Source organism: Scomber scombrus, chromosome 19, assembly GCF_963691925.1.
Source record: "Scomber scombrus chromosome 19, fScoSco1.1, whole genome shotgun sequence".
In the NCBI taxonomy this organism is placed as follows: domain Eukaryota; kingdom Metazoa; phylum Chordata; class Actinopteri; order Scombriformes; family Scombridae; genus Scomber; species Scomber scombrus.
Window position 1 is genome coordinate 14,112,961 of NC_084988.1, and position 26,120 is coordinate 14,139,080.

Consider the following 26,120-nt stretch of genomic DNA (forward strand, 5'->3'; position numbering starts at 1 on the left):
CTGTTATGCAGAGCTGATGATGTATAAAAATTCAAAGTGAAAAAGAAAAAGAGAGAAACTAGTGTGTTGTGCAAAGATTCGTCTATACAGCTCTAACTGTAGTGCTGCTTTTAATATCATAAATCAAAACAAAATGTTTTGATAGTGATGTAACCACTGCATGACCCTGCAAAGACTACAAACATGAGCAAAAGCATTTAATCCAACATCTGTTCATTTATCAGTGTCTTCAAATGACTCACTTTGTCTGACTAACAGTCAAGAAAACTCAAAGATGTGTTCAGTTTGTAAATATATGAAACAGACAAAAGTAAGTAAGGTATTTTTCTTTATGTCGTAGGTCTGGGTCCTTCTTCTGTGGTGAAGATGGAAGCTTTGAGCCCACACTGTAAGACAGGACAGGGGCCACTGGGGTCCAGAGCAGCACCACCCAAATCACCTGCAGGGTAAGAAATATGTGAACTGTCCGCAGCTGCAAATGAAATGTAAAGATGTGTAGAAACTAGGCCAGAGCGTGTTTAGTTTAGTGTCCTCACAGCTTCATAGCTACATAGCTGAACAGTCGATTTCGTATAATTTAATACACATACACAAAAACATTGTGCATTAGCCTGCAGTCGTGCGTCTTGCTGTTGTGAAGAACTGGTCTTGTAATATGTTTGTTTCCCAAGAAAAATGAGGCTACACGGCTGCTGTTTAGCCGCTTCATTAGCTCCCAGGCTAAGCTCTGCTTCAAGCCAGACGAGCGATAACACTCTTCCACAGTCGCCCTTTTGTCTTTTTATCTCCCACAGGGCTGAGAGCGCTCTAATAAATCTGTAACAGAGCTGTGGAGACTCTTAGAGAGCTGGACTGTGTTCTGTTAGATTTGTGTGAATAAATATATATATATATATATATATATATATATATATATATGGCTGTTGATAAGAGCAGTAGACCTTCCAGCAACCTTTTACTTTTATTTGTTGTTCTTTCAGGAATGATAAAAGCTTTAGCAGAGGACCTCTAAATCGAACGCAATCTATTGAAAGACCAGGTGAGTAAACTGATAAAAGAGACAAAACATCAGCTCTATCTGTGTAATCCATTCAGCAAGTTCAAAAAGTTACATTCACTATCTGTCAGGTCCTTGTTTCTTCTGTGGAAATGTGCAAAGTTTGTTGTTGTTGTGATGTAATTTCCTCTTCCTGTTCCAGCTAAGGAAGTGCCAGGATGCCCCCAGAACTCCATAGGTCAATCTCTGCCTCCAGCCCCCATGCCGAGGAAGGCTTATCCAGTGAGTCGGTCATTCTTTCCTCTCATTATCACCCAGTTTTTGCAGATAGTTACATGCTTATTCATTCATAGTGTTGAACATATTCATGAGCTAATTCTGCCATTAGTGTTTCTGTTTGAAGTTTCTTTGGGACACTGAGGGTCGACCTCTTCTCTAAACTTTTCAAGTGTTTAGTTATGCAGTAAAGTCTGAACTCCTTTGTCAGTTTTTGTTGAGAAAAGGCTGTGTTCTAATTTTTTAACGTAGAAGAAAGAGCCTAATTTACAACACGCAAGCCTTTAAAAATGAATAATGATGATGCTATCAAGATGGCAAATTTTAGGGTTGCAACAACTCTTTCTCCTCTGTTTTCATTTTCTGCCCTCGTCTCAGAGTCTGTGCTGTATCAGTTTCTTTCTCTTCTACACAAACTTTATTTTTTTAAAAGTGTTTTGTGTGTCTCAGAAGCAGAGGCCGAAGCGAGTGAAAGCCATCTACAACTGTGTAGCAGACAACCCGGATGAGCTGACCTTCTCTGAGGGCGAGGTGATCGTGGTGGACGGAGAGGAGGACCAGGAGTGGTGGGTCAGTATCTCAGTGTTGTACATGTTCTCCGAGCAAGAGCACAAAGTGCTCCCAGTCCGACTACTGGTCCCTCTCTGGTCCAGTTCCCACCATGTGGATGTTAGTGCGCTCGCTCAGTAACCATGGTTTCCAAAGCAAGAAAGCCATGACCTCATCTTGGCCGATACCCCCCCCCCCCCCCCCCCCCCCCCCCCCCCCCCCCCCTCTCTCCTTCTCCTCTTTTTCCGCCTGCTGTTGCTTCCTCTGTAGAGCCCCTTGTGTGAATGTTGACCAGCTGCAACTTGTTTTCCTCTGAGCCACCTCTGCAGTTATGACCGTATTTAGTCACCGTCTCTGTCCCTGCATGGACCCAAAGTCCCTGGAGATCCCCGCCATGCTTCCTCTCTGTCCCGCATCCAGCAGCACTATCTGTCTTTTGTGCGTCTGAAGTACCGATATGATAGCACGCAGATGAGGCGGCACAAAAGGGATTGAGTCAGCGGTAGTGAGTGTCTCTGGTGCTTTGGATTGTTAAATTGCTCTCTTTGATGGAAAACAGGCCTTTTATGTGAGATGAAGCTTCCAAGTTTCGTCTTGAGTTTCTCGGTATAAAAATGTGTTCGTGGTTTCAGTTACACCCACATCAGACTGTCTCAACACTTGATAACACCATTTCTTATGAGTTTCTTATCATGTATTTTCTACAGTCATGTTCCCATTTTAGCGCTTGTTAAAATCTTGTTGGAAGAGAAACATGTCCCAGCTTTTTATTTTCAGGTGTAGACGACGTAAAAAATGACTTAAATGGAGATAATAAGGAAGGTTTTCAGTAATGTCGTCTTTATCACTCAAGGTAATAATCTGGGAGTATGTTTTCAAATATTTTTGGTGTTTGGTGAGATTTAGCCTCTCCTAGCACATCCAGTCCACGTGTTCCATTAGGTTGTGTTTAGTATGGCTGAGTGTTTGTCAGTTTTGATTCAGAAAGTCCCATTTTCAGAAATGTGTCATTTTCTTGTACATCATTCATCATCACAGTCTACACAAGTTTTAGCACAGATAAGAAGATGCAACAAGTGCTGTTGGCATTTGAAGAATCGATTTTGGATCATTTCATCCAAAAAACAGATTCATTGTGAAACGTTTAATTTTTGTAGTCAGTCTTAGTGTTTAGTTGTGTTCTGTATACGTGCTTTAGCGGTCAAATCCATTGGTGTTTCATTGAAATGATGTCCTCAAACAAGAACTGAGACCCAACCTGACTACCACTCAGATTATATTACGTTGGTCCTTTTATCTTCCTCTGACCTCGCCTCTGTCTTCCCTCCTCACAGTTGGGCCACATCGAAGGCGATCCGATGAGAAGAGGAGCCTTCCCGGTTACCTTTGTACACTTCATCGCTGACTGAAAAGGTCACCGCGGGTCTCAGGAAGTGTCCCGGGATGCAGCGTCCCTCCTTCAACCGTCTGTGTCTGTCAGTGTGTGTGTGTGTGTGTGTGTGTGTGTGTGTGTGTGAGTTGCCAGCCATCATCCCAGTGTGTTGTCGACATCATCTTTACTGGCACCATCAGCGAGCTTGTTAAAAGTGTCACTGTGGCAACTGTAACAGACTCAACACCACAAACTCTGGGCGTTTCCCCTCACGACCAGGATTCACAGGACTCTGCCGTTTTAATGCTTGCTGTTAACATTTCGCTAAGATTTAAAAACTATGATTGTAGTGAACGACCTCTCGCAATAAATGCACTTTCCTTGTCTTTATCCTTGTTGCAATGTAACAACGACATTTGACATAATGAAGGTTGTATGTACAGTATTCATTTCATCCGTTTTCTGTTAGAGCGACAGTACTGGGATGACTACAGCAATGTATTTTAACTTACTAACAACTGTAAATGTGAACATAGACAACATGCTTAAATTCCACCTCTGCGCATGAGCGATTTTAGATGCCTATGCTTATAGGTGCAACCTTTTGAACTCTGTAGTAGGCCTCCTGTGTGGAGGTTTCCTAATGGTGCTAAATTAACCCTGGATTATGTTAGAAGCTCCCTGGCCTCATTTCACAGTCAGACTAGCATTGAAAGGGGGATGCTGCATGCAAAAATAGCCTTCAACTCATCACACCTGGGAGAACTCACTTTTCTCACGCGTGTGAACATACTATAACTGCATATAAACTACTTCTACGAATGCTCTCTCAAACACTCGTTCTGCCTGTGCTGTCTTAGCGTGTAAGATAATACTCAACAGCAAACACCCCAGTGCTTCCTCACTCACCGTTTTAGGTCAAATGACAATACTGACTGGAGCTGCAGCAGCCAGTAATTACGCTTATGCTGAGTCTGACACCTCGGGCTGTCTTCGCCTGTCATCTGCCTTATTAGAGGAATAGGAAGTGTGTTTGAGTGTGAATGTCATGTCTGCACAGAATAAGCTGAGACTAAAAGAATATTGAAGTAAGAGGACATTAAACAAATAAAAAAAAATGTTTTTTATGAGTGTGGGAATGTGATGAAAAGCAGAAGCCAGCTGTGTGACTTTTGTTTCTTCATCTTGCCTTTGAGAGCGTTCACACTCTGACAGGCTGATTTATTTTCTTTTCTGTTCCTGTATTAAGTCTGTACAACCCTGCATAGAGAAAGGAATATCCTTCCTACAGCTTAAGCCTCTCTCTTCTGTCTGTACATCTCTGGGGTCAAATAATGTAGAAAGATGAGTTTTATCTATAGTGTTATAAAATAAATCTAAAACATTCAATGTAATTTACTTCATTTTGGTTGCAGAGCAACTCTCTTTCTGTGTATAAATACTGTATGTTGATATTTAGGCATTTAACATGAAACCAGAGCCTTCCATGGATTTGTGAATGACATGAGGAGAAGCATGTGAATCGCAGCTCACACAACTCTCTTCATCACGTTTAATATGAACTCACTGGAAACAGGAAGATTTATTAATAATCTATACATGTAAATAGATTTTGGTTTTGTTTGTTGATATTTAAATGTAAAAAAAAGAGCAGAGTTAACCAGTAAATGTCTTTTAAATGCACTGTGGTGATGAAAAGTTACAGATACGACCTCAGCTGGACCTGTGTGTGTGTGCGTGTGTCAAAAACACAAATGCAGACACACACAACTGGGATAATGAACTCAATTCATTCTCATTAACTGTCGTGGATCACTGCATCGACTCTTAACTCTATTGTGCAAGTAAATGGGAAACTGAAACTGGAATAAAATATGAAATAACACAACGCTTTGGTCTGTTTGTTAAAATTGTTACTTTAAACCATTCACAACTTCATTTTAGCCATTTATGATGCTTTATAATGTCATGTGTCACTAATGTACAAACAACTGTTTAAACAAATGACCTGCATTTTTATAATATGGACTTGTGTCTTGTGTAGAAATGTTTTCTGTGATTAAGTTACATCATGTGACTGGTTTCATTCTTGTTATAGAAATAGTCAGATGTATCAAGAGCTCCCTCTGATGGGGAATATTCAAGCTTCTCTACATCTAAGTGTAACAATATGTTTTAATAAATATTTTTGGGGGGCGGATATAAACACGTTATTTGGTTAAATTAGTTTAAATTGTTAATTGCCTAAGCTGAAAGGGTGCAATCACTGACAAATTCATAAAATATTACACTGGCAGAGTCAGAGAATGACAGTAAAATAATTATCAAAAACACTTCCACTCCTTTATTGTACCAGATTGTCACACATTTTCAACCCAATCACAACTGGATGAAGGTGAAAAGGACAGAAAAAAAGGGAACAGGGCTGTTATTATTTACAAAGTGAAGTTCAGTAAGTACCAGAATTGTAAACATTTGTCCCTCCAATCTCTTTCTAATGGGTCTAACAGCGTTTTAAGATTTCAGTGGTGTCAAATAATCTAATGAACAGAATGCAGATTTAACCACAACATTAAAACAAGGAGTAAAGAAACCCCAAAAAACATACAAAACATTTGGTACCAAGAATTCAATCATTAAAACTGGTCAATCTCACAGGTAATAAAATGCAGGATGAGGGGCACAGCTGAAGCATCTTTGTAACGTACCTGCCAGTCAAATTGCGATCACTATCATACTAATACTGTCTCAAAAAACATTGTGTACCATGTAGATTTAATGTCTCCCATGAATGATCATATACTGACACTAGCAAGTTAATGATGGTTTACTACATTATGTACCATTTTGTGCCATAATTTACATTAAATACAATTCATTTACATTACATTGCTGAAATCTGTGCACTGTATTACAATACTATTTTTAAAAAATGCAACCATTTCCCTTTTTTCAGAACTTTCCTTAATTTTGCTCTTTACTTTTTGAAAGGTCAAAGGAATGAGTGAGGTAAAGGAAACAAATCCTGAGGAAATGATTCAGACGAATTCACAGTAACGGTGTCTTAAATGGAGGATTACGGGAAGCAGACAATTCAAAGTGACTACCATCAATAAAAAAGGCTTGAATCATGCTTCCTGCAAACTAACAGAGAAATCACAGGATTTTCCCTCCAGATAACTGCCCTTAAAAAAATCAAAGGAAAGTTAGAATAAAAGGGAAATGGTTGTGACTTTTTTGCAGCTGTGGTGATGTCCTGATTGCTTGTTTTGCAGTTGTTTCTCTTCTCTCCTGTCTTCCTGTCCGTCTCTCTGGCCTCAGGACTTGTCTGACGTCAGAGCGCAGTCAAAAGAAGCCGACAGCACCTTGCAGATGGACTGAGCCTGCTCCTGCTCACATGATGACACAGAGGGAGAGGAAATAAAGCAGCGGCCAGTAACTGGATAAATAACCACAAACAAGTCATATATAGAGATTTATTTATTTTACTACCCCAAGTATTTATTTCACATATTTAATTCCCACTATCCTGCACTTACTGAGCTGCTGCACTGGTACACCCAGATGCTGCAGTCTTGTTGTTTTGCGTCAGTAGTTTTGAGAGCCAGGAGGTTCTTCCCTGCACCCAGGCCGTCATCATAACACAGCATACGCACTATCAGGTAGAGAGGGTGGCGATGGAGCACATCCTGGGGTGCAATTAGAAACACTTGATTACTCACTCTCAGTCTCAGATTAGCATTATCCATCAGTTCTGAGTTGTTTCCAGAAGTGAATTTCTCTATTTAGACTAAATATTTTAGTGTAGCACTACATCACGCTGCATTATCCGGGAATCTCTGAAATATCTGAGTCAGCAGCTTTGTGCAGAACCATGTCAGAAATATAAATTGATGCTGAATTCATAGCAATGCTGTTAGGCTGTATTGATGACCCAGCGGTACTGCACAATCTAATCAATGACCATTCAATCTGAAGTACAGTATATCACTTTTCTATTGCTTTGCTGCTGTAAGCCAGGACTCACACACTGGTCCAGTGAGGCCACTTTGACTCCATATTTTGACACTCCCAGAATCATCTCCTCATCTACAGGCACAAAGGGCAGCTTTCCATCTTGCTGTGAAAAGGAGCAGAATATTTGTAGAGGCTTTTTATGTAGTGTAATAAATGAATATGATATGATATTGACTGCTGTAAAACTTTTAGATCAGGTCTACTTGAAATGTGTCCTGATCTTTCTCCTGCTTCTTACCTGAGCAGCATCAATATAGTTGATGAGGTCCAGAGGTTCCTGGAGCGTCTTGCTCATATCAAACTGTAACTTCTCGATGGCTCCCACATACTTCACCCTGAACTCAGCGCAGGTCTCAGATGTGCTGTTACCTACAAAGGCCATACATCCAAACAATTAGTTAGAGAAGGTGACAGAAGAAGAGAAGAGAAGGGAGAGTTGGTAGGTTGGAGGAAGAAAAGAAACACTGACCTGAGCTCTTGGTGGAGTCGGTGTCGAGGCTGGCGACGGTGCTTGATCTGGAGAGCCCTCCCAAACTGGAGTCCACAGACTGCAAAGAAACAGAAACAAAACATAAAAGTTAAACCCAGCGTCTCTGTCATAATATTTCTGAGTGTGTGTGTTTGTGTGTGTGTGTTACCGTACCTTACTTTTGGTGCTGATCTCACTGCTCTGGGAGCTGCTGCTGCTGTGGCGCTTTTTGACTTTGCGGAACATCCTTCACCACATCCTTGATCACGGCATCCAGCCCTCCAGCCCCGCCGACCTGAACATCATCAACTTCAATGATTAAGATACCACAGGACCGCTTTGTAAGCCTCAGTGGACATGATGAACAGATAACTGATCATAGTCTAAAATTTGAGAAGTTGGTAAATAAGGGAAAAGTTAAGGGGAACATAATTATGACATTTAATGTTTGATTCTTCATTTTATCACCACTTACAGTTATGAACTCACTTTCAGATTACAGAAACCTTTATCTTTCTTATGAAAATACAAAAAAGGGCAATTACACTGATATTTATCAATCAGGACCACATAAGACCAGCTCCAGATCACCTGTCAAATCTGGACTACATTACCAAGGAGACTCTAGAGACTCATTAAAACACAGTTTCCGATTTGCTAAACCTTTTTTCTATTTGTAAAAACTGAAAAAGGTTGCTTTCACTTTTCCCTATTCAGGCCACATTAGACCAGATCTGGATAACAAACCACTATACTTAGACCTGTCAAATCTGGATTAGATTATAATTAGTAAGATTTGACAAGTCTAGTAGTATAAAGTATAGTGGTTTTGTGAAATTACCCTTTTTTCTGATAAATAAATGTTTCACAAATCTGAAAGTGGGTTTAAAGAGTGTTAAAGGCTTTTGCTATTATGTTTAACACTCTTTCATAAGCATAAATGGTGGGGGAAAATTTGACAATCAGCTGCTGAATATTTTTTTTTTTATGTTTCCTTTAACTTCTTTTCTTAAGCCTGAATCAGAGGCTACAAATGAAACCTTTACCCTGGTTTTGACCACCTCTTTTCATTTCCGTTCAAATGTTTAAAACTGTGTTAGAAAACAATATTTAGAGGGGTTAAATGATCAAATAACACCTGCACACTATGAATGGAAAATATGCTGATATAACACTGTAATATACACTGCCTCTGGTGTGCTTACGATGTTAAGATACTCAGACTTTTCAGAGGTGTTGTAGCGACTGCTGGCCAATTTTGAGACTGCAGCTTGTGGCAAATAACTGATGAAGTCTAGTTAACAGAAAGCAGTTTTTCTGTTCCACCTGCCACCTGCTAATACTCAATCAATCAAACTTTATTTGTAAAGCACTTTTCATACATCATAAGGTAACACAAAGTGCTTTACATAGTCAAACAAAAACAAAAAAAACCCCACAAAAAAACCAATAAAAGAAATCAATAAAAACAGGAACTGAGGAAACTCTATCATAACTTTCACTGAATCTGCAATGAGGAAACACCAGAGTAGAAATGAAAAAAATCAAGAATACCCAAATAAAATAAAAGTTAATAAAAGATTGATAAAAATGATTTTAACATAAATATAATAAAGAAATAACAAAATTAATTCACTATAGAATAAAGTGATTAAAACCAGAAATGTTAGGAGAGGTATTAAAAGGAAAACAGACAATACAACAACTAAGAGTAAAACCAGACATAAAAGGTGGGTTATGAAGAGGAAAACAAGTAGGAAATAAAACAGAATAAACAGAATAGTCCAAGTAGTAACTACTAAAATATAAAATAAAAGACATATGAATAAATAAATTTCAATTGAAAGTCAGATTAAAAAGGTATAGGTCTTAAACATATCAGCACTCTGCTGCTCTCAGGTTTCAGGAAGGCTGAACCAGAGACGAGCACCATAGTAATAGAAAGATGCCTCTCCGTGTACTGAAGGTGTATCTACCATTACACTTTTACAGGAGACAAATGACACCACTGCTGGCTGCTTAAAACTGAGGCAGCAGCTAAAAATAGGCTACATAACAGAAACTAAACTATTGTATTCCTAACCTATTATGCTGAACATCCTTTTTAAAAGCCCAAATGTTACGAGTAAAAACTATTTATCCTCCTGCTGCTTTAATATTCTTCCGCCGCCGCAGTCATTGCAGCGCTGAAGTTGAAAATACTTACATTAAGACTTAACAAACACATTAACAGCGAACGTAATAATGTAGCTGCGTACCTGTTCGTACCTTGGCCGCCTCAGGGAGGTTTTTTTGTCTTCAAAGAGGCGTATTGTTGGTTTCTGTTTACGTTTAGTTTGACTCTTCGGCTTCCTCCAGAGTTTCACAGCCGCCACCCAACATCACTTAAAGGGGACGCAGCTGTCACTCAAACTAACGCTGTCTCTAAAGTTCAATTTTAAAACAACAGGGGTAGGACTGTTTATAGTTGTGTTGAGGTTACACAAATTATCTCTGGTTACGTTTACCTATTTTTATGAGCGTATTTATTTGGTAAATTAGCTCAAACTGCAGCCAGCATCTGTCTCGGAACATTTCTCATCACCTTTGACTCTCGTCGGCGGTGTTTTGGTGCGCCACCGGAAGTGTGTCGTTACGTAAAGAGGCCGCCCCTCTCATTCATTCAATCCAACACGGATTTATTAATATGTCAAATGTATTTTTTTATATTTTAACAATGCAGCTGTAATATTTTCGTCCACATGGCTACGAAACGCAAAGTGGAGGTGATCGTCCCCGCAGAGGAGAGTGACCAGCTCCTCATCCGTCCGCTGTGAGCTCTTTTCTATCCATTTCATTGAGCCAGTTTCTTTATATACAACCATAATTAACGCTATCTTACTTTTTATTTTATTTTATTTTTAATTTTTTAATTATTATTTTATATTTGCTCAGAGGTGCTGGTCAGGAGGTTGGGAGGTCATGCATCATCCTGGAGTTCAAAGGAAGGAAAATCATGGTGAATAATTGTTTCATGTGTGATGGAGGTTAAGCTGCAGTTGTAAGATAAGATAAGACTATATTTATTGAAATTGAAACAAGCATTATAGTGTAAAAAAAAAAAAAAAAAAAAGTAGCAGCATAAGGGTGAAAGTGATCAAATAAATACAATAAAATACTATACACAGTAAAGAATCTGTGTAAAATGAATCTGCAAAATATAAATGTGCAATATGCAGAAATTCCTGAGATTATATACATGTGTGCAATGTTCCTGTGATTTACATAGGTAGGGCAGCACTTTTTTAGTGGGAGGTACTGGGAGCTGTGTCTGAGTATTATTATATTCCTTGACCCAATAACAAATCGGCAACTACAATATCTGATTTAGGCTTAATTTAAGGTCAGCAGGAATAATTATAAGAACTATTATGGTGTGTGTTTTTTTAATATCTATATGGTATATTCTGTATATGTAGGACATTATAACATGTAGTTCTGTGTTGTTTGTGTTTGGCAGCTGGACTGTGGCATCCACCCTGGCCTGGAGGGAATGGATGCTCTCCCTTACATAGACTTGATTGACCCTGCAGAGATAGACCTGCTGCTCATCAGCCAGTAAGTCTTGCCTTATCTCTTCTATGTCTTATAATAATAGTAATAAAAAAATAAATGATAATAATAATTATAATAATAATGATAACAACAACAATAATAATAATAATATCTTTATTTATATAGCACTATGAAAACAAAGGTACAAAGAGCTTCCATAGAATTACATAAATCACAAGGCAATAAAAAGCTAAAATCACTAAACAAAAAAAAAGAAAAAAGCCAGCTTGACAATAATTAAAAATAGAAAAACCCATCAAACAGAATACAACTAGAATCAATGAAAATCAGGGAAGGATTTTAGATTTTAAAGAAGCCACTGTCTCAGCCTCCCTTATTTCTTCAGACCCCCTTGGTCTTCAGCTGAGAGTCTGGAACAGATATAAAGCCCCCATCTGAGGAAGTCAAAGTGCGAGCAGGTTCATATGAGAATAAAAGCTCTCAGATATAATGAGGAGGATATTTACCTTGATGCTGACCTATCTGTCCTCTCGCCAGTTTCCACCTGGATCACTGTGGAGCTCTGCCCTGGTTCCTCCAGAAGACCAGCTTCAAAGGCCGCACCTTCATGACTCATGCCACTAAGGCCATCTACCGCTGGCTACTGTCAGACTACGTCAAAGTCAGGTTGGGAAAGGAGAGATCGTCTCATTTTTCTGAACTGTGATGAAACTCCCTTGATATTAACTCACTGTTTCAATTTATTACAGCAACATTTCTGCAGATGACATGCTGTACACTGAGACTGACCTGGAGGAGAGCATGGATAAGATCGAGACCATCAACTTCCACGAGGTCAAGGAGGTGGCGGGAATCAAGTTCTGGTGCTACCACGCCGGTCATGTGCTGGGAGCTGCCATGTTCATGATCGAAATAGCTGGAGTCAAGGTGACGAGTCCTGTAATTACAGGACACCCTTGTGTCCTGTAATGATATTTTCTGTTTCGGAGATCCTTGTTGCTGAAAATTTAAATCCAGTTTATTCATAACGTCTATTATCCGCCTGTTTTTCTTGTGCTTCCTTTGCTAAAATGTACTTACTCCATTTTTTTCCCCTCCAAAGCTGCTGTACACAGGAGACTTCTCCCGACAAGAAGACAGGCATCTGATGGCAGCTGAGATCCCCAGTGTCAAACCTGATATCTTGATCATAGTACGCCAAAAGTGCAACATTTTTACATTAAGCATTCACATTGATATCTACTTTTTGCAACCTGGTGAATCCTACTATTCTTTTTCTATTCCAGGAGTCGACCTACGGCACACACATCCATGAGAAGAGGGAGGAGCGTGAGGCTCGGTTCTGCAACACAGTGCACGACATTGTCAACAGAGAAGGCCGCTGTTTAATCCCTGTGTTCGCCTTGGGACGGGCCCAGGAACTGCTGCTCATCCTGGGTAAGAAAGCAACATTGTTTTTTCTCTAAATGTTCATGAAAAAAAGTTTTGCTCCCCTGTCATGAAAAAGAGACACTTTGCATTGTATTACACTTGTTTAAAGTCCTCATTCAGTTATGAGGAGATAAGAAGAGGCTGTGTCATGTCACCCTGTAGATGAGTACTGGCAGAACCACCCAGAGCTCCACGACATCCCCATCTATTATGCTTCATCCCTGGCCAAGAAGTGCATGGCCGTGTACCAGACCTATGTCAACGCAATGAATGACAAGATCCGCAAAGCCATCAATATCAACAACCCTTTTGTCTTCAAGCACATCAGCAACCTCAAGGTGGAGAGCGCTACAGATCCAGACACCCACGCTGTCCTATATCTGTAGTCTTCTAAATGTGGCATCTGTCCTCTGTAGAGCATGGATCACTTCGATGACATTGGCCCCAGTGTGGTGATGGCGTCCCCGGGTATGATGCAGAGCGGCCTCTCCAGAGAGCTCTTTGAAAGCTGGTGCACTGACAAGAGGAACGGAGTCATTATCGCTGGTTACTGTGTGGAAGGCACGCTGGCCAAGGTAATGTACAGCTGTGTCAATGGCTCATTAAAGGACAGGTCTCAAAATAACAGTCAGGTGGCCCAAATGAACACTGAAACAGAGAGACATCATTCCTCCTGTTCATACTGACCCTGAAGATCTCCTCCAAATACGCTTACAATGTAAGTGATGAAGAACACAATCCACAGTCCTCGTTTCGGAAACATATTTTTCAGAGTCACTCTGGCGATTATATAAAGCTTCAACCATCTGAGTGAGTCAAATAAAGTGTATGTATGTCAGTTGCAATCTTGTTAGTAAAAAAATCCCTTTTTTTGTCTTGACAGACTGTTGTTTTTTTATTCAGCTACAGTGGAAGAATCGCAACAAAAAGAGGGAATTTGGCACAAAAAAGACAGTAGCTTTGAAAGATATTGACTTAATTTGATTCAGTTGGATGACTGAAGCCTCATATTAGCGTCAAATAAACTTTTAAATACATGTTTTAATGTCCACTATGAACATGAGGAAGAATTACAGCAGAACAAACCAGTGTTCAATTGGGCACCTGACTATTGTTGTAGGACAGACTTGATCCTTTTAGGAATGTAAAAATATATCACCAAGCTAATCTGTCATGCGGTATAGACGGGGAGTTACTTATTCAGATGTTCTGGTCATCTACACTTAAATCTAATGTGTCTGTTGTGAGGCAGTAAAATGTTTACAAATACATAACTAATATATGAATGCAAACCATTGTGCTTACTGTGTACGCTCTGCAGCATATCATGTCTGAGCCAGAGGAGATCACCACCATGTCAGGGCAGAAGCTGCAGCTGAAGATGTCAGTGGACTACATCTCCTTCTCCGCCCACACAGACTACCAGCAGACCAGCGAGTTCATCAGGGCTCTCAAACCTCCACACGTGGTACAAGGAAAAATAAAAAGTTTCAAATGGTCTGTTCTCTGAACCCGACAGTCAGGTCAATTATAAATGAAAAAAAAGCTTTAATCCTTCTTGGCTCTCTGGTCTGCATGTCATCCTCAGATCTTGGTGCACGGGGAGCAGAATGAGATGGCCCGTCTGAAGGCTGCGCTGATCAGAGAGTATGAGGATAATGACCAGGTTCACATCGAAGTCCACAACCCTCGCAACACAGAAGCTGTCACCCTCAACTTCAGAGGAGAGAAACTAGCCAAGGTAATGAACTAACTGCCTGTCTGCCTCCATCCATTTTTTCCTCTATATGAGACTTTTTAAGCTCCCTTCCTGCTTAATAATGTCAAGTTGAGCCAGTTTTGTCATCTTTAACACAAACCCACCTTTTCAAACTGAACATTGCTCCTCTGCTCAGGTGATGGGTTCTCTGGCTGATAAGAAGTGTGCTCAGGGCCAGAGGGTGTCAGGCATACTGGTGAAGAAGAACTTCAACTACCACATCCTCAATCCCTCTGACCTGTCTAGTGAGTATCCTTCAACTCCCCAAATCCTCCAGGTACCTGCGACTAAAACAGAAGTGTCATTGACTAATCAGAAACGGAGCTGCTGGTGTGAATCTGTGCAGAGATTTGCTGCTGATTTGATGTGTGTGTTTTGCAGCGTACACAGAGTTAGCCATGAGCACAGTGAAACAGACCCAGGCCATCCCCTTCACCGGACCTTACTCACTGCTTGTGTGCCATCTGAGGAACCTCACTGGTAAGACTTCTACATTTGTGTAGAACAGCACCTGCAGTTCCAGTCAAAAGTTCTGACACACCTTTCTGATTACTTGAATGAGAAAGTGTGTCCAAGCTTCTGACTGAAATGTGTGTATATTGTTGAGTTCAACTCATTCAGACTTCTGTTTTTTGTTTTCTTCGTCTCAGGTGACGTGGAGGAGCTGGATGGAACCGAGAAAAACACTTTAAGGATCTTTAAAAGCATCACTCTGATCCATGAAGTCGGCATGGTGCTGCTGGAGGTAAGAAGGCAGCTTCAACCAGTTGCTGTCCCGCTGAGTAATTTTTTCTTAATGTAAAGCAGTATGTATGTATGTAAATAATGGTTACTATAAGGGGCTGATCACTCATTCAAACCAGGTATTTCAGAATTTTTTTAACTGTTATTTTCACATTGATGTTAAGGGTTTGAATGTGTTATTACAACTGGAAAAATTTTGATTTTTTTTTCAATTCCAGGGTGACTAGGGGTAAGGATTTTGACAGAATATGATGGTTTTCTATGGGCACTGTACATGCTATTTTTATTTGTACAGTTTATTTGTAAAGCATATGTCAAAAACAAGGCAATTTATATAAAACATAAAAGGTATCAAGACAGTATATAAAAACAACACATTGCAATATAAAAAATACATTTAAATACTATTCAAAAAGTGCTAAATTGGAAATAAAATTACACTAAAATAGAATAAGACAGATAAAACATGTACAATTTTAACCCTAAAATTAAATTTAATAAAAAGCATTTGCAAACAAAATAGTCTTCAGTCATGATTTAAAAGAATTGTGCAGCCGGTAGTCTCCTGGGGCAAAAGGGACGGTAGATCTTCTGCTTTGTATAAAGGTTGCAGTCTCAGCTCAACCACCTTTTTTTCCCTGTTTCAGTGGATTGCTAACCCTCTGAATGACATGTACGCCGATGCTGTCACCACTGTAGTGTTGGAGGTCCAGTCCAACCCAAAGGCTCAGAAAGGTTGGAAACATCAAACTATGAACATCTACATTTCTTCTTTGACTCTCACTGAAATTGAACCACTAGAAAATGTTCTAATGTCTTATTGAGTGTGAATAAATGTATGTTTCATTAACAGTCATGGAGACGCAGAGTGCCATCATGGACATGGACGTCTTCCAAGGGCGACTGGAGGTCATGTTGCAGTGAGTGCTACACAAGCTTTTTATATTTACTTGTTGCACACACGGATCACTGTGTTTGGTGGGTGTACTGTAATATAATGTGTCCTCTTTCTGTCTTTAGAGACATGTTTGGAGAGGAATTTGTGGATTTCAGTGATGGCAAAAACATCTCGGTGACAGTAGACGGGAAGACGGTTCACATCTGCTTGGAAACAAGGGTGAGAATCTTTCAGTCTATCACATTAAGGAACAGGACGGTGTGTTTGGTGCGTGACTGCTGTTGTTTCGGGTCTTTCTCACCGGCCTCCTCTCCCCTCACCAGTCGGTTTGCTGTGAGGACGACGACACTGAGGACGACTCCCTGAGAGAGATGGTGGAGCTGGCGGTGCAGCGGCTCTATGACGCCCTCAATCCTGTCATCTGAGTGTGTGTGTAGACACGACTGCAGCATTCATAACCACTTACAGTTAACCTTTGACCTACAGAAGGTTGGAGGCTTGATCATTGCAGATATAAAAGCTAAAATTATTGTTTTCACAAAGTCTGTGATTTAAGGGAATAAGTGGCTCGGATTTGTGCACTATAAACTGGATAACAAGTGACTCGTTTTATCCAAAATACACCTGACAAAAGAAATGAGCGCAGTGCAGATGATTGATCAGTTCATTATTTAGATCCTAATTGATAAAAGTCATTGATCTCTCTGTCTTTGTAGTTTAAAGTTAGTGTAACTGATGACCTCAGCTACCAAACACAATGATGGGATATGAAAAGACAGACATCAGCATGAAGGAAGATGAGTGTAAGAGGAGAAAATAAATAAGCTATGTAGTTTTGTTTAATAGATGTTAATGTTGTTTGATATGCAGGCACTTTTAATTTAATTTAAACTTTTAATATTGAATGACAGTATTTGTGTTGATGCACTGGAGGTTTTGTTCAACCCGAGTCCGTTACTAATGTGTACTGATATGTTTACTTTAACCTGTGATGTGAACTGTGAATATCTACATGCACTAAATGTTTGTGTTCAGTGTAAATAAAACATTAAAATAAGAACTTTTACATACATTGGTGTGTTGAGTCAGTTGTTTTTTTAATTAGGTTTTTTTGCATGTTTTAATGAGTTCATATTGATGATTTAGGTTGGTGGTGCATTTAAACAAAAGACCCCAAACAACATTTCATTGTGCGCTGACAGGCACGGCTCAGAAGTCATTTATTAGTCAAAGAACTTGACAATTTATTGGATTTTAACAATAAATATCATCAAAAGGCACATTATTCAACTCAACCATCTCACCACAACTGTACATTTCCCTGTTTAATGGTCTCTCAAGAAACTGAGACCATAATCAAAACTTGCTTCCATAAATAGAAATATGTGTGACAGATGACTTTATAAAAGTCAAAAGTCTTTAACAGTGGCACTAAAAGGTTGTTAACCACTGCAGGTTTCTCTGTCAGCATGTGATGAAATGCTCATAACATGACAAACAGAACTAAAAGAGACTCGATCACCAAGCAAAAAATAAAAGGAAAAGAAACTAATGAACACTTTTCTTTGATGTGTTCATATAAATATTGCACTTCTTTTGTGGCACATGCTTACTCGTATGCACATGTGGGGCTCCAGTTACCAGTTTTTTTTTAGTGGCAATTTATAATTTTATTTATAAAATGCCATATAGTTGTGAGAAATGCCCATCATAGTTTCGTAAAGCCACAGGTGATGGCTTCAAATTATTGTTTTGGCCAATCAACAGTCATAAAACTTCAAATATATTTTGGCAACACAATTGTTAGACATTTGTGCCTGAAACTTACTCTCAACTCTTTCCAAAAGAGTTGACGATAATTCCCTCATCAAGTAACTGAGTAATCATCACAGCTTTATGCACATTACAGCTGCAACTAACGATCATTATTTATTACCACTTAATCGTTTTGTCATAAAATGTCAATACTGGAAAATGTCTGTTATAATAATTCTTTAGAGCACAGTGTAATGTCTTCAAATGTCTTATTTTATCTGATCAGCAGTCCAACATCTTAAGATACTCAGTTTACATCATGTATGCTTTAAAGAAGTGACTAAGAACAATGATCAAAGTAGTTACTGATTATTAGTTAACAATTAAATTGACTAATTGTTGCAGCTCTAATGCACATTACAGTTAAGTCTTTGGATTGCAACTTGCAGGAGGAGAATGTGATCTTTAAAAAATATTGCACTATTGCACTGTCACACTGACACAAAGGATGATTGTGAATCATACTTTGTGATTTTACAGATATTTAATTGTTCATGTCTCTGGGGTAGAAGATGAAGTTTTACTTAAACATCTGTGTGACATGTGATGATTAAAGGGCCCCAACAGAGCTGGGTGTTGTAGACAAAATCAAATATCACAACATTTTTGACCAAGTACCTCAATATTGTGACAATATTGTAGAGATAACCATCTGCGGTTTCACTAAATATTTACACAGAGATGTTTGGTTAACAATCATCAGTAATTTGATCGTAATGACTAAGTGGGTAAAGACAAATAACTGTCTGGTAAGTTCAGAAAAGTACATCACTTTAGTGTAATACAGCCTTTAAAACAGTGAAAAGACAACACGTATGCCACATCACAATATCGATATAATATCGATATATTGCCCAGCCCTAAGCCCCAACAGTATCAGTGTCCAGTGATCCATCCTTCCTCACTTCAGCCCCGTTTTAAGCTAATTATTACACCCACGGCCATCATCATAAGAACCCCAACTCCCAGCTCCAACATCCAGCCAAGCTTCATCTCGGCCACCGTCTCCTGTTTCTTCTTCAGCATCTCCTCTTTGCGGACTCGGATGTTTTGCTGCCTCTGCAGCTGCTCGCCGTAATGAGACTTGATGAAGTCGTCGAAATCAAAGATATCTCCTCGTCTTTCTATTCCCACGGTAGACCGCCGACTCTCGGGATGTTGTTTGGCCGAGCTCCCGGCGGTGTCCTTGGCGGAGGGTTTGGATGTGAGGTCGGACAGACTCAGCAGACCCCGGTCGTACTTCTTCCTCAGCCCCTTGTGACCCAGCACGGCGTAAGCCTCGCTGATGTCCGAGAAGCGGACAGTGGCCTCGTCGCTGCCGGAGTTTCTGTCTGGATGGTAGATGAAGGACTGCTTGTAGTAGGCTGTTTTTATCTGGGCTTGAGTGGCGGTGGGTGACACCTCAAGGATGTCATAATAGCCTGTTTTGCTTCTGTAAAGCGGCACAGAGCGGCCTCCTTCCTCGCTGAAAGTCCTGATAAACACCACCTGTCCGGGTCTCAAACACAAGTGTTTACGAAGAGTCCTTGGCGAGCAGAAAGTCCTCCGAAACTCGGCTGGACTCCGGTACCGAGAGATATGTCTTCCTCTAATTTGAATGCAAATCTCTTCAGAAACCGTATAGTCTTTCTTAAGTCCAATAAAAGTGTCCCCTTCGGCCACAGAGCCATGTCCCCACACATAGTTACCGGTGCAGGGCGGCAGGTTTACCCTTGTGTAACCGTCCGGTGGAGCTCCAGCGGTCACAACGTCAACGGCTCCACTCTGGCCGCAATTGTGAATGTCAACCGACAGAAACCCAGCAGACAGAGACGGGACGACTGTGGCACATTTACCGTGTTTGCTCTGAGTTTCAAGGAGGTGCCGGTGACATATTTTGTGCACAATAGCGTTAGCTCCCTTGCCAAAACGAAGCCGGAGCTCCGCCATGTTCGCAGAACCGCAGAAGAAGGTTGATATAACACGTTATCTAGCTGCAGCGCCTCTCAGCGGTGAGTTATGAAGTAACACCCCACCCGCATTCTGCGAAGACCCTCCCTATCAGTGGCGGCCGGTCAATGCGGGGCGCTGGGGCGCCGCCCCCATCAAATATCTGGCCAAAATCTACTTAAACATATTAAACATAAATGAATTAGAAAATGCTAAATAATTATGAAATAAATAGTATTTGTTTGCAAGATGGTCCTGTTAGCCTCTAAGCACCTATCATCATTCATTATAAATCGATTCCAAATGGTATTTTATTAATTTCTATATGTACTTCCTGTACGTGGGGCGCCGGACTAATGGAAGTCAATGCAAGCCCTCAAACTTTTGACAAGCATGTGACCTGAATCTGCTCTCTCATTGGCCTGCGTCACGTTTCCCACGGGGCGCAGCTCAGTGCGCCCCGGACACGCCCACTTTTATTGGCAGCGAATTGTTGTTGTTTCATGTTTTTTAATCTACTGTGATTGGACAGTTCCGGCTGTCATTCACGCCCTCCCGTCAGCTGCTGTCACCCAAACTCCTGCTGACGGTAGGTTCAGGAGATGACGTTAAAGTGGAGCCGCGGAAATTAAAGAAGATTATTTTGTAATTTCTCTACAAAAAAATAATTTCACAAGACTTTAACTAGAAGAGAGAAAGAGGATAAAGCAGCAGCAGGTGATGGAGGAGCTGAGAGTTTCTCCTGCTGCTGTTATGATAAACGGAGCTGGCTAGCTGGATGCAGTGTGAGTTATTCCTTTTATTGCTTTATCTGTTTGCTGTTTCAAAGTGTCAGCACCGAAGCGTTGTGGACAACGACAGGGGAACGAGACCTAAAACATCTCTCTGAAAAAAATCAAACAGAAAGCTGCAGCCATCGAGACAATAGCATGGAGCTAAGTTGTTTTTAGCAGACTTAGCATTGCTGAGCTCTTTCTGCAGCTGTTTCACCACATCTGGCCACATGTGGACCTCCGCTATGCCAAGCTCCAGAAGAGGAACATAGATTCAGTCAGTGGCTGCATCCAGCAGCTCCAACAGGACATATAAAAGATCAGGTAGTAGCTGCATTGCTGTTATTAATATTGTAAAGTGTTAAAAAATACTTTATAAAAGACATAACTATGAAGTGTAAAAAACTAAAATGCATAAATGCAGGATAAGAAGTGATGGAAGTAATTTTGACTATTACAGTTGATTTGGGTACATTTCATTATTAAAGTTAAATAAATTATGCCTAATCACAGCAGTGTATAGTGCTTAATGCGCCATCTATTGTCATGTTTAGGTATTGCAACAACTAACAGATTACTGTGAAATCAGGACTGAAGACACAATAACTAAAATATAGGTGGTGTCTCTTTTTAAGCATATTACCTTATTGGTAACTCTGCTTTAACTGCTGGTATCTTTAAGTGATGTGAGTGAAATGTGCATTTTATCATATCTGGTTATAATTTTTTATTCCTCTCTCTGTGGGTCAGAGATACTATACTGGGACAAACCAGGGGACATTATAGTGTGTTGTGTTGTTTTTAGATTCGTTTTTCTTTCTTATTTTTATTTTTTTGCTGCGGTATGAAGTGGTGCTACGGCTTATTTGACACTAACCCTAGGACCACCAACCATCAAACTGCGCCCCCCCAAACATTTTTGTCACCAGCCGCCACTGCTCCCTATGCTATCCCTGATTGGCTGTGACTTTCATATTCTTACTCTAACCCAATCATCTCACTCCTAATGTCTAAATCTAACCAATCTAACCAACGCAGGTAGTGAGTACTAGCCAATAAAAGGCAGAGTAGGGTGGGTCTTCACTAGTGATGGGCAAACCGGCTCTTTTCAAAGATTCGGCTCTTTTGGCGCGGCTCCCTTAGAAGAGCCAGCTCTTACGGCTCCCAAACGGCTCTTCATTTAGTATCAGTCTGAGCGTTCTATTTTAGCCTGATTTAGCAATTATGAATGGTTTGTGTATTGGTAAGCAAGTTTTCATTCAGTGTTTTCATAAAAGCCTTATTTGTATGCATTTTTGTCATTACAAAAAAAATACAGTAACTTTTGTTTAACATTTTAATCAAACTGTTAAACACCTGAAAAACCTTGAACTGAACACAGAACAACTGAACACATTGACATGCTTGCACTCACATCCTCCTCTGTCTCTGCTGTGTGTATCTGGCCTGTACCACTACACTCACTGTCTTTGGAGCGTCTGCCCCCCTTCCTTCTTTCACATAATGTATGATCCTAGTCTGTCCTCGCATGTGATTGGCCGAATGGTGTGGCCATCAAAATAAACTCCCGCCCCTGCCTGCATGGATTCTCAGCCAAACGGACTGCTGAACAGGAGGCTGAAGATTCGGCTCTCTCCGACGGGCATCGGCTCTTCTCGTTCACTACAAAGCATCGGCTCTTAGAGCCGGCTCGTTCGCGAACGACACATCACTAGTCTTCACTGAATACGGCGGGGGGAAAAAAACATAGCGTTTATTGCAGGTTCCCAATTTGGGCGTCCCGACCCCCACTAGGGTTCGCCAAACCTTCACAAGGGGTCTTGATCGAATAATGGGAAAGAAGGCGAGTTGGTACGTTTTCATTCTCATGAAATCAGAAAAACCGTCATATGAATCACCGGAAACGATGATAGAGGACGTAAAAGTGATTCACACAGTGTAATTGAATTTTTTTCCCTGACTTTATGTAAATGAAAATGTGCAGATTCGCCCGAAATAGGTGCATTTCAAAACATCACTGTCCTGGTCACAAAAGCAAAGTTTGAAGGGAACATAAGCCACTTTGTATATTTTTTAGACATAAGTAATTATGATATATAAAACTTGTTACCCAGGAACAACCTCTCATGGAAGTCATGATGTCAAGACTTTTATTGTGAAGTTCCGCCCACAACCGGAAGTTTGGCCCACTCTGTGCAGCCTGGTTCTCCCTGCAGCTTCATCATGTCTAAATTCAAAACAATCGTTTGGCCTAAAGTGATTTTATTCGGCGACTCCATCACACAGGTTAGCTCCTGCATATCAATATCGACAGTAGTATTGTGCATTTTGTTCGTTGTTATCGTTAATTAGCATGATCTGCTATCATGCTAGCTAACAGTGCTTTTTTCTTTCAGTTTTCTTTTCAAGCCCATGGTTGGGGTTCGGCAATTGCTGACAAATTAGCAAGGTCCGTGTTTCCCGTCTATTGTCTATTGACTTATGTTGTATTTTTCATATAATTACTCATAAGTGCTTCAGTTTTTAGTTCCAAATGGTACATCTGTGACTTTGAATCTTCCATGCAACTTTGACTAATATATTAACCTGGCATGTTTTCCCTTCAGAAAGTGTGATGTTGTGAACAGAGGACTGTCTGGATACAACTCCAGATGGGCCAAAATTGTTCTTCCTCGTCTTATCAACAGTCAGAGCTCAGCAGACAACAACATAGCAGCTGTCACTGTCTTCTTTGGAGCCAATGACTGTGCCCTGGAAGGTACAAAATACACTGCAAGAGGCTGAAGTTCACCCACTGCAACTTAAAGCATTACGCTGCAAACATTTTCGCTGATTGCAAGTATAGATCTCTACTGTATTCATTGTGAAGAGGCACTCAACATACTATACACATGAAGACGGTTACAGTATTTCTTATGCTCAGACGGAGCTTTCTAAAGTTTAACATAATAATCACAACGATGTCATTGGGTTAATATCGATTTAGGTTTGGAGACTTTCACATTTTAACACATAAACTTGTGTTACAAAATGTCACTACTACTAATCATATATGCTAATCTTTATAGTTTTAATAGTACATATATGTTTTTTACAGATACAAAAAACCCTTACATCTCCATTTCCTTTGTACATTGCCTTGTGGGACAGTAGTGTCTATTGAGAGTATGCTCAAAAATCACAACACCATTATTATAACTTTTTTTATTATACTTGTATAACTACATACTACATAAACCAGCTTAGAATGAGTATGTAGTAGGTAGTGCTGCATCAATGAGTGTATTAATCGAGTAGCTGATTGACAGAAAATGTATTGGCAACTATTTTGATAATACATTAATCGTGTTGATTCATTTTTAAAGAAAACAATGCTAAAAATATTCTGATTGCAGCTTCTTGAATATTTTATGGTTTCCTTAGTCTTCTTTGATAGTAAACTGAATGTATGTGCTTGGTCAGGACAAAACAAGACATTTCAGGTTGCATCTTGACATTTTTCATAATTTCCTGACATTTCATAGACCAAACAATTAACAGATTAATTAATAAAATAATGACATAACAGTTCATAATGAAAAGAAACCTTAGTTGCAGCCCTAGCATTAGGCAATTTGAAGGTGTTTGCCACACAGAGAGAGTCTAATGAAAAGATGCCACTGATTGCACTATGGTAAATGTAGGATCCAGCATTTTTGGTGCTTACAACATACTTGGGACTAAATGTCAGGATATATGATGCTTTAATTTTTACTATTCTTATGTTTATTTCTCCTTTTGCAAGTCCTTCAACTTAATGGGAGTGCAATACTCTGTTTCTTGAATATTCCTATGTAATCCATTTTATGACTTTTGAAAACGAGAAGTTGCACCTCTTTATATTTTCAAATGAAAAACAGAAAACAGTTCCTTCCTCATGTTCCTTTCCGATTTTGACTCCTTCCATCTGTTGTCACAGATCAGAACCCTCAGCAGCACATCCCTCTGCAGGAGTACTCCGAGAACCTGAAGGAGATCACCAGGCTCCTGGCTTCAGCCGGAGTGTCGGCGGACAAAGTTATTTTCATCGCCCCTCCTCCTATTCAGGAGTCGGCGTGGGAGAAGGAGTGTATGCAGAAAGGTAACACTCCCTCATTCTTTTCCATTTTCCATTTTTACACTCCAGGCCTGCAAAAATCACAAGTGACTCTTTATATTTCTTCCAGGATGTCCTCTCAATCGCCACAACTCTGTAGTAGGACAGTATGCCCAGGCATGTGTCCAGGCAGCCGGTCAGTGTGGTGCAGACGTCCTGGACCTCTGGACACTCATGCAGAAAGACGGACAGGTGGGCAGTCATAACAGAACCAGCATTTCTAAATTATTTCCACAAAGTTTCAGCTTAATATGAAAGAAATGTGAACTTTGTCTTCAGGGAAACATAATTCAACATACATGGAGAATAAATATTTACTTGAATTTACATTTCAGGAAATTTCCTCTGTAATTAGTACCAAAATAGGTCTTTCTTTTCAGGAAAGCTCCTAGAAAATTTCAAATATATGAATAAGTGTTACTGAAACAGGCAGTTCATCTAAATTCTGGGTTTCTGAGTCAGCTGATATGATTGAATACTGAATGATGATAATGATTTCTTTTACGGCTCCCTAAATGTTACACTAATTTGAAAGTATGGGATTAACTTTAGATTTAGACATTTAGCAAAAACAGTGGTGAAGATTTGAAGAATAATGGGGAAAGAAGTGTTCAGTTGGTTATACTGGTTTATTTGTTTCTTTACATATGAATTCTTTGAGAGAAAAACATACTTTTCAGCATGTAGTTTATACAGAATATTAACATATTAAGTTGTTTTATTGTTGTTTTTAAACTTAGCAACTACAATTTCAGTAACACTTTATTTTATGGATCCCTAATTTTTCCACTTATTTTCAGGATGATTTTTCAACAATCTCATATAGGTAGCAGTTGTGTAACTGTTCATTATTATCCTTTTAATGTATTATATTTAAAGTATGAGTCTTTTATCTTTTAAAATCCTGTGATGTCCTCTGCTCCACAGGACTACACACTTTACCTATCTGATGGGCTGCATCTCTCAGAGAAGGGCAACCAGTTTGTGTCACAGCACCTGTGGGAGCTGCTGGAGAGCCGAGTTGAAAAGTTGCCTTTCATCCTGCCCTACTGGGGAGACGTGGACAGTAAGAGCCCAGAGAGCAGCCTGCTCTGTGACCAGTGAACTGGAGGACAGTGGCTTTATATGGAAACATTTTCCTTCAGGATCCAACAGAGCTGAAACTTGAGTAGAGAAGAAAACACTCACCAGCATCCTTGTGGTGCCTGGTACATTGAGAGCATGACAATGGACTGCACTTATGCTTCAAAGAATGAAGCAGCTGTGGTTTTTATTTGCCAGTAATGTAAGACTGTGTATTAAGGTTCAAAATGCACAATAAAGATTTTATTTTGAGCTGAGTAAGTAATGCAAAGCAATCAACTTAAAAATACACATTATTCATCTGATATGACATAAAAT

At 39.9% G+C, this 26,120-nt stretch overlaps 5 protein-coding genes across 6 annotated transcripts in view; 3 read left to right on the plus strand and 2 right to left on the minus strand.

Annotated features, from left to right (window-relative positions):
* asap2a (ArfGAP with SH3 domain, ankyrin repeat and PH domain 2a) overlaps window positions 1-5,055 on the plus strand; it is a 59,829-nt gene extending 54,774 nt beyond the window's left edge. Inside the window, exons 25-29 of the mRNA XM_062440234.1 lie at window positions 341-446; window positions 981-1,039; window positions 1,200-1,279; window positions 1,724-1,843; window positions 3,157-5,055. Coding sequence (XP_062296218.1) covers window positions 341-446; window positions 981-1,039; window positions 1,200-1,279; window positions 1,724-1,843; window positions 3,157-3,231 — 440 coding nt within the window. The 3' untranslated portion in view covers window positions 3,232-5,055. The remainder of the gene's footprint in view (window positions 1-340; window positions 447-980; window positions 1,040-1,199; window positions 1,280-1,723; window positions 1,844-3,156) is intronic.
* Window positions 5,056-5,512: 457 nt separating this feature from the next.
* On the minus strand, window positions 5,513-10,021 carry itgb1bp1 (integrin beta 1 binding protein 1). Its single transcript, XM_062440233.1, has 7 exons — window positions 9,939-10,021; window positions 7,855-7,975; window positions 7,681-7,759; window positions 7,450-7,580; window positions 7,222-7,314; window positions 6,734-6,883; window positions 5,513-6,583 (listed from the first exon to the last, which is right to left on the minus strand). The coding sequence occupies exons 2-7, from the start codon at window positions 7,924-7,926 to the stop codon at window positions 6,512-6,514; spliced, it is 597 nt and encodes a 198-aa protein (XP_062296217.1). The 5' UTR covers window positions 7,927-7,975; window positions 9,939-10,021; the 3' UTR covers window positions 5,513-6,511.
* A 400-nt stretch (window positions 10,022-10,421) lies between these two features.
* LOC134000938 (cleavage and polyadenylation specificity factor subunit 3) lies at window positions 10,422-16,492 on the plus strand. Its single transcript, XM_062440462.1, has 18 exons — window positions 10,422-10,492; window positions 10,615-10,678; window positions 11,180-11,277; window positions 11,773-11,901; window positions 11,985-12,162; window positions 12,338-12,427; window positions 12,522-12,672; window positions 12,829-13,004; window positions 13,083-13,241; window positions 13,988-14,134; window positions 14,255-14,407; window positions 14,562-14,670; window positions 14,807-14,905; window positions 15,076-15,170; window positions 15,817-15,904; window positions 16,023-16,089; window positions 16,190-16,286; window positions 16,391-16,492. Exons 1-18 carry the CDS (start codon window positions 10,422-10,424, stop codon window positions 16,490-16,492), a joined length of 2,073 nt encoding a protein of 690 aa, XP_062296446.1.
* An 856-nt stretch (window positions 16,493-17,348) lies between these two features.
* LOC134000839 (uncharacterized) lies at window positions 17,349-19,811 on the minus strand. Its single transcript, XM_062440334.1, has one exon. It carries the CDS (start codon window positions 19,809-19,811, stop codon window positions 18,789-18,791), a length of 1,023 nt encoding a protein of 340 aa, XP_062296318.1. The 3' UTR covers window positions 17,349-18,788.
* A 2,948-nt stretch (window positions 19,812-22,759) lies between these two features.
* On the plus strand, window positions 22,760-26,059 carry iah1 (isoamyl acetate hydrolyzing esterase 1 (putative)). 2 transcript variants are annotated; one of them, XM_062441002.1, is made up of 6 exons: window positions 22,760-22,870; window positions 22,981-23,033; window positions 23,191-23,342; window positions 24,543-24,704; window positions 24,790-24,911; window positions 25,647-26,059. In XM_062441002.1, exons 1-6 carry the CDS (start codon window positions 22,808-22,810, stop codon window positions 25,821-25,823), a joined length of 729 nt encoding a protein of 242 aa, XP_062296986.1. In that variant the 5' UTR covers window positions 22,760-22,807; the 3' UTR covers window positions 25,824-26,059. The 2 variants fall into 2 exon arrangements, with proteins under 2 accessions (XP_062296986.1, XP_062296987.1); XM_062441003.1 differs by having other exon boundaries at window positions 23,212-23,342.
* The last annotated feature ends 61 nt before the right edge of the window (window positions 26,060-26,120 follow it).

What these genes read in the sequence shown, in the direction of transcription:
- LOC134000839 (XM_062440334.1), bottom strand. Translation starts at nt 19,811, where the DNA reads ATGGCGGAGCTCCGGCTTCGTTTTGGCAAGGGAGCTAACGCTATTGTG.
- itgb1bp1 (XM_062440233.1), bottom strand. Translation starts at nt 7,926, where the DNA reads ATGTTCCGCAAAGTCAAAAAGCGCCACAGCAGCAGCAGCTCCCAGAGC. An exon ending in AGATCAGCACCAAAAGTAAG is followed by an intron (nt 7,760 to 7,854) that starts GTACGGTAACAC and finishes GTTTCTTTGCAG; the next exon opens with TCTGTGGACTCCAGTTTGGG. An exon ending in CGACTCCACCAAGAGCTCAG is followed by an intron (nt 7,581 to 7,680) that starts GTCAGTGTTTCT and finishes TGGCCTTTGTAG; the next exon opens with GTAACAGCACATCTGAGACC.
- LOC134000938 (XM_062440462.1), top strand. Translation starts at nt 10,422, where the DNA reads ATGGCTACGAAACGCAAAGTGGAGGTGATCGTCCCCGCAGAGGAGAGT. An exon ending in TCAAAGGAAGGAAAATCATG is followed by an intron (nt 10,679 to 11,179) that starts GTGAATAATTGT and finishes TGTGTTTGGCAG; the next exon opens with CTGGACTGTGGCATCCACCC. An exon ending in CAACCCAAAGGCTCAGAAAG is followed by an intron (nt 15,905 to 16,022) that starts GTTGGAAACATC and finishes TTTCATTAACAG; the next exon opens with TCATGGAGACGCAGAGTGCC.
- iah1 (XM_062441002.1), top strand. Translation starts at nt 22,808, where the DNA reads ATGTCTAAATTCAAAACAATCGTTTGGCCTAAAGTGATTTTATTCGGC. An exon ending in CAATGACTGTGCCCTGGAAG is followed by an intron (nt 23,343 to 24,542) that starts GTACAAAATACA and finishes CTGTTGTCACAG; the next exon opens with ATCAGAACCCTCAGCAGCAC. An exon ending in GAAGGAGTGTATGCAGAAAG is followed by an intron (nt 24,705 to 24,789) that starts GTAACACTCCCT and finishes TATTTCTTCCAG; the next exon opens with GATGTCCTCTCAATCGCCAC.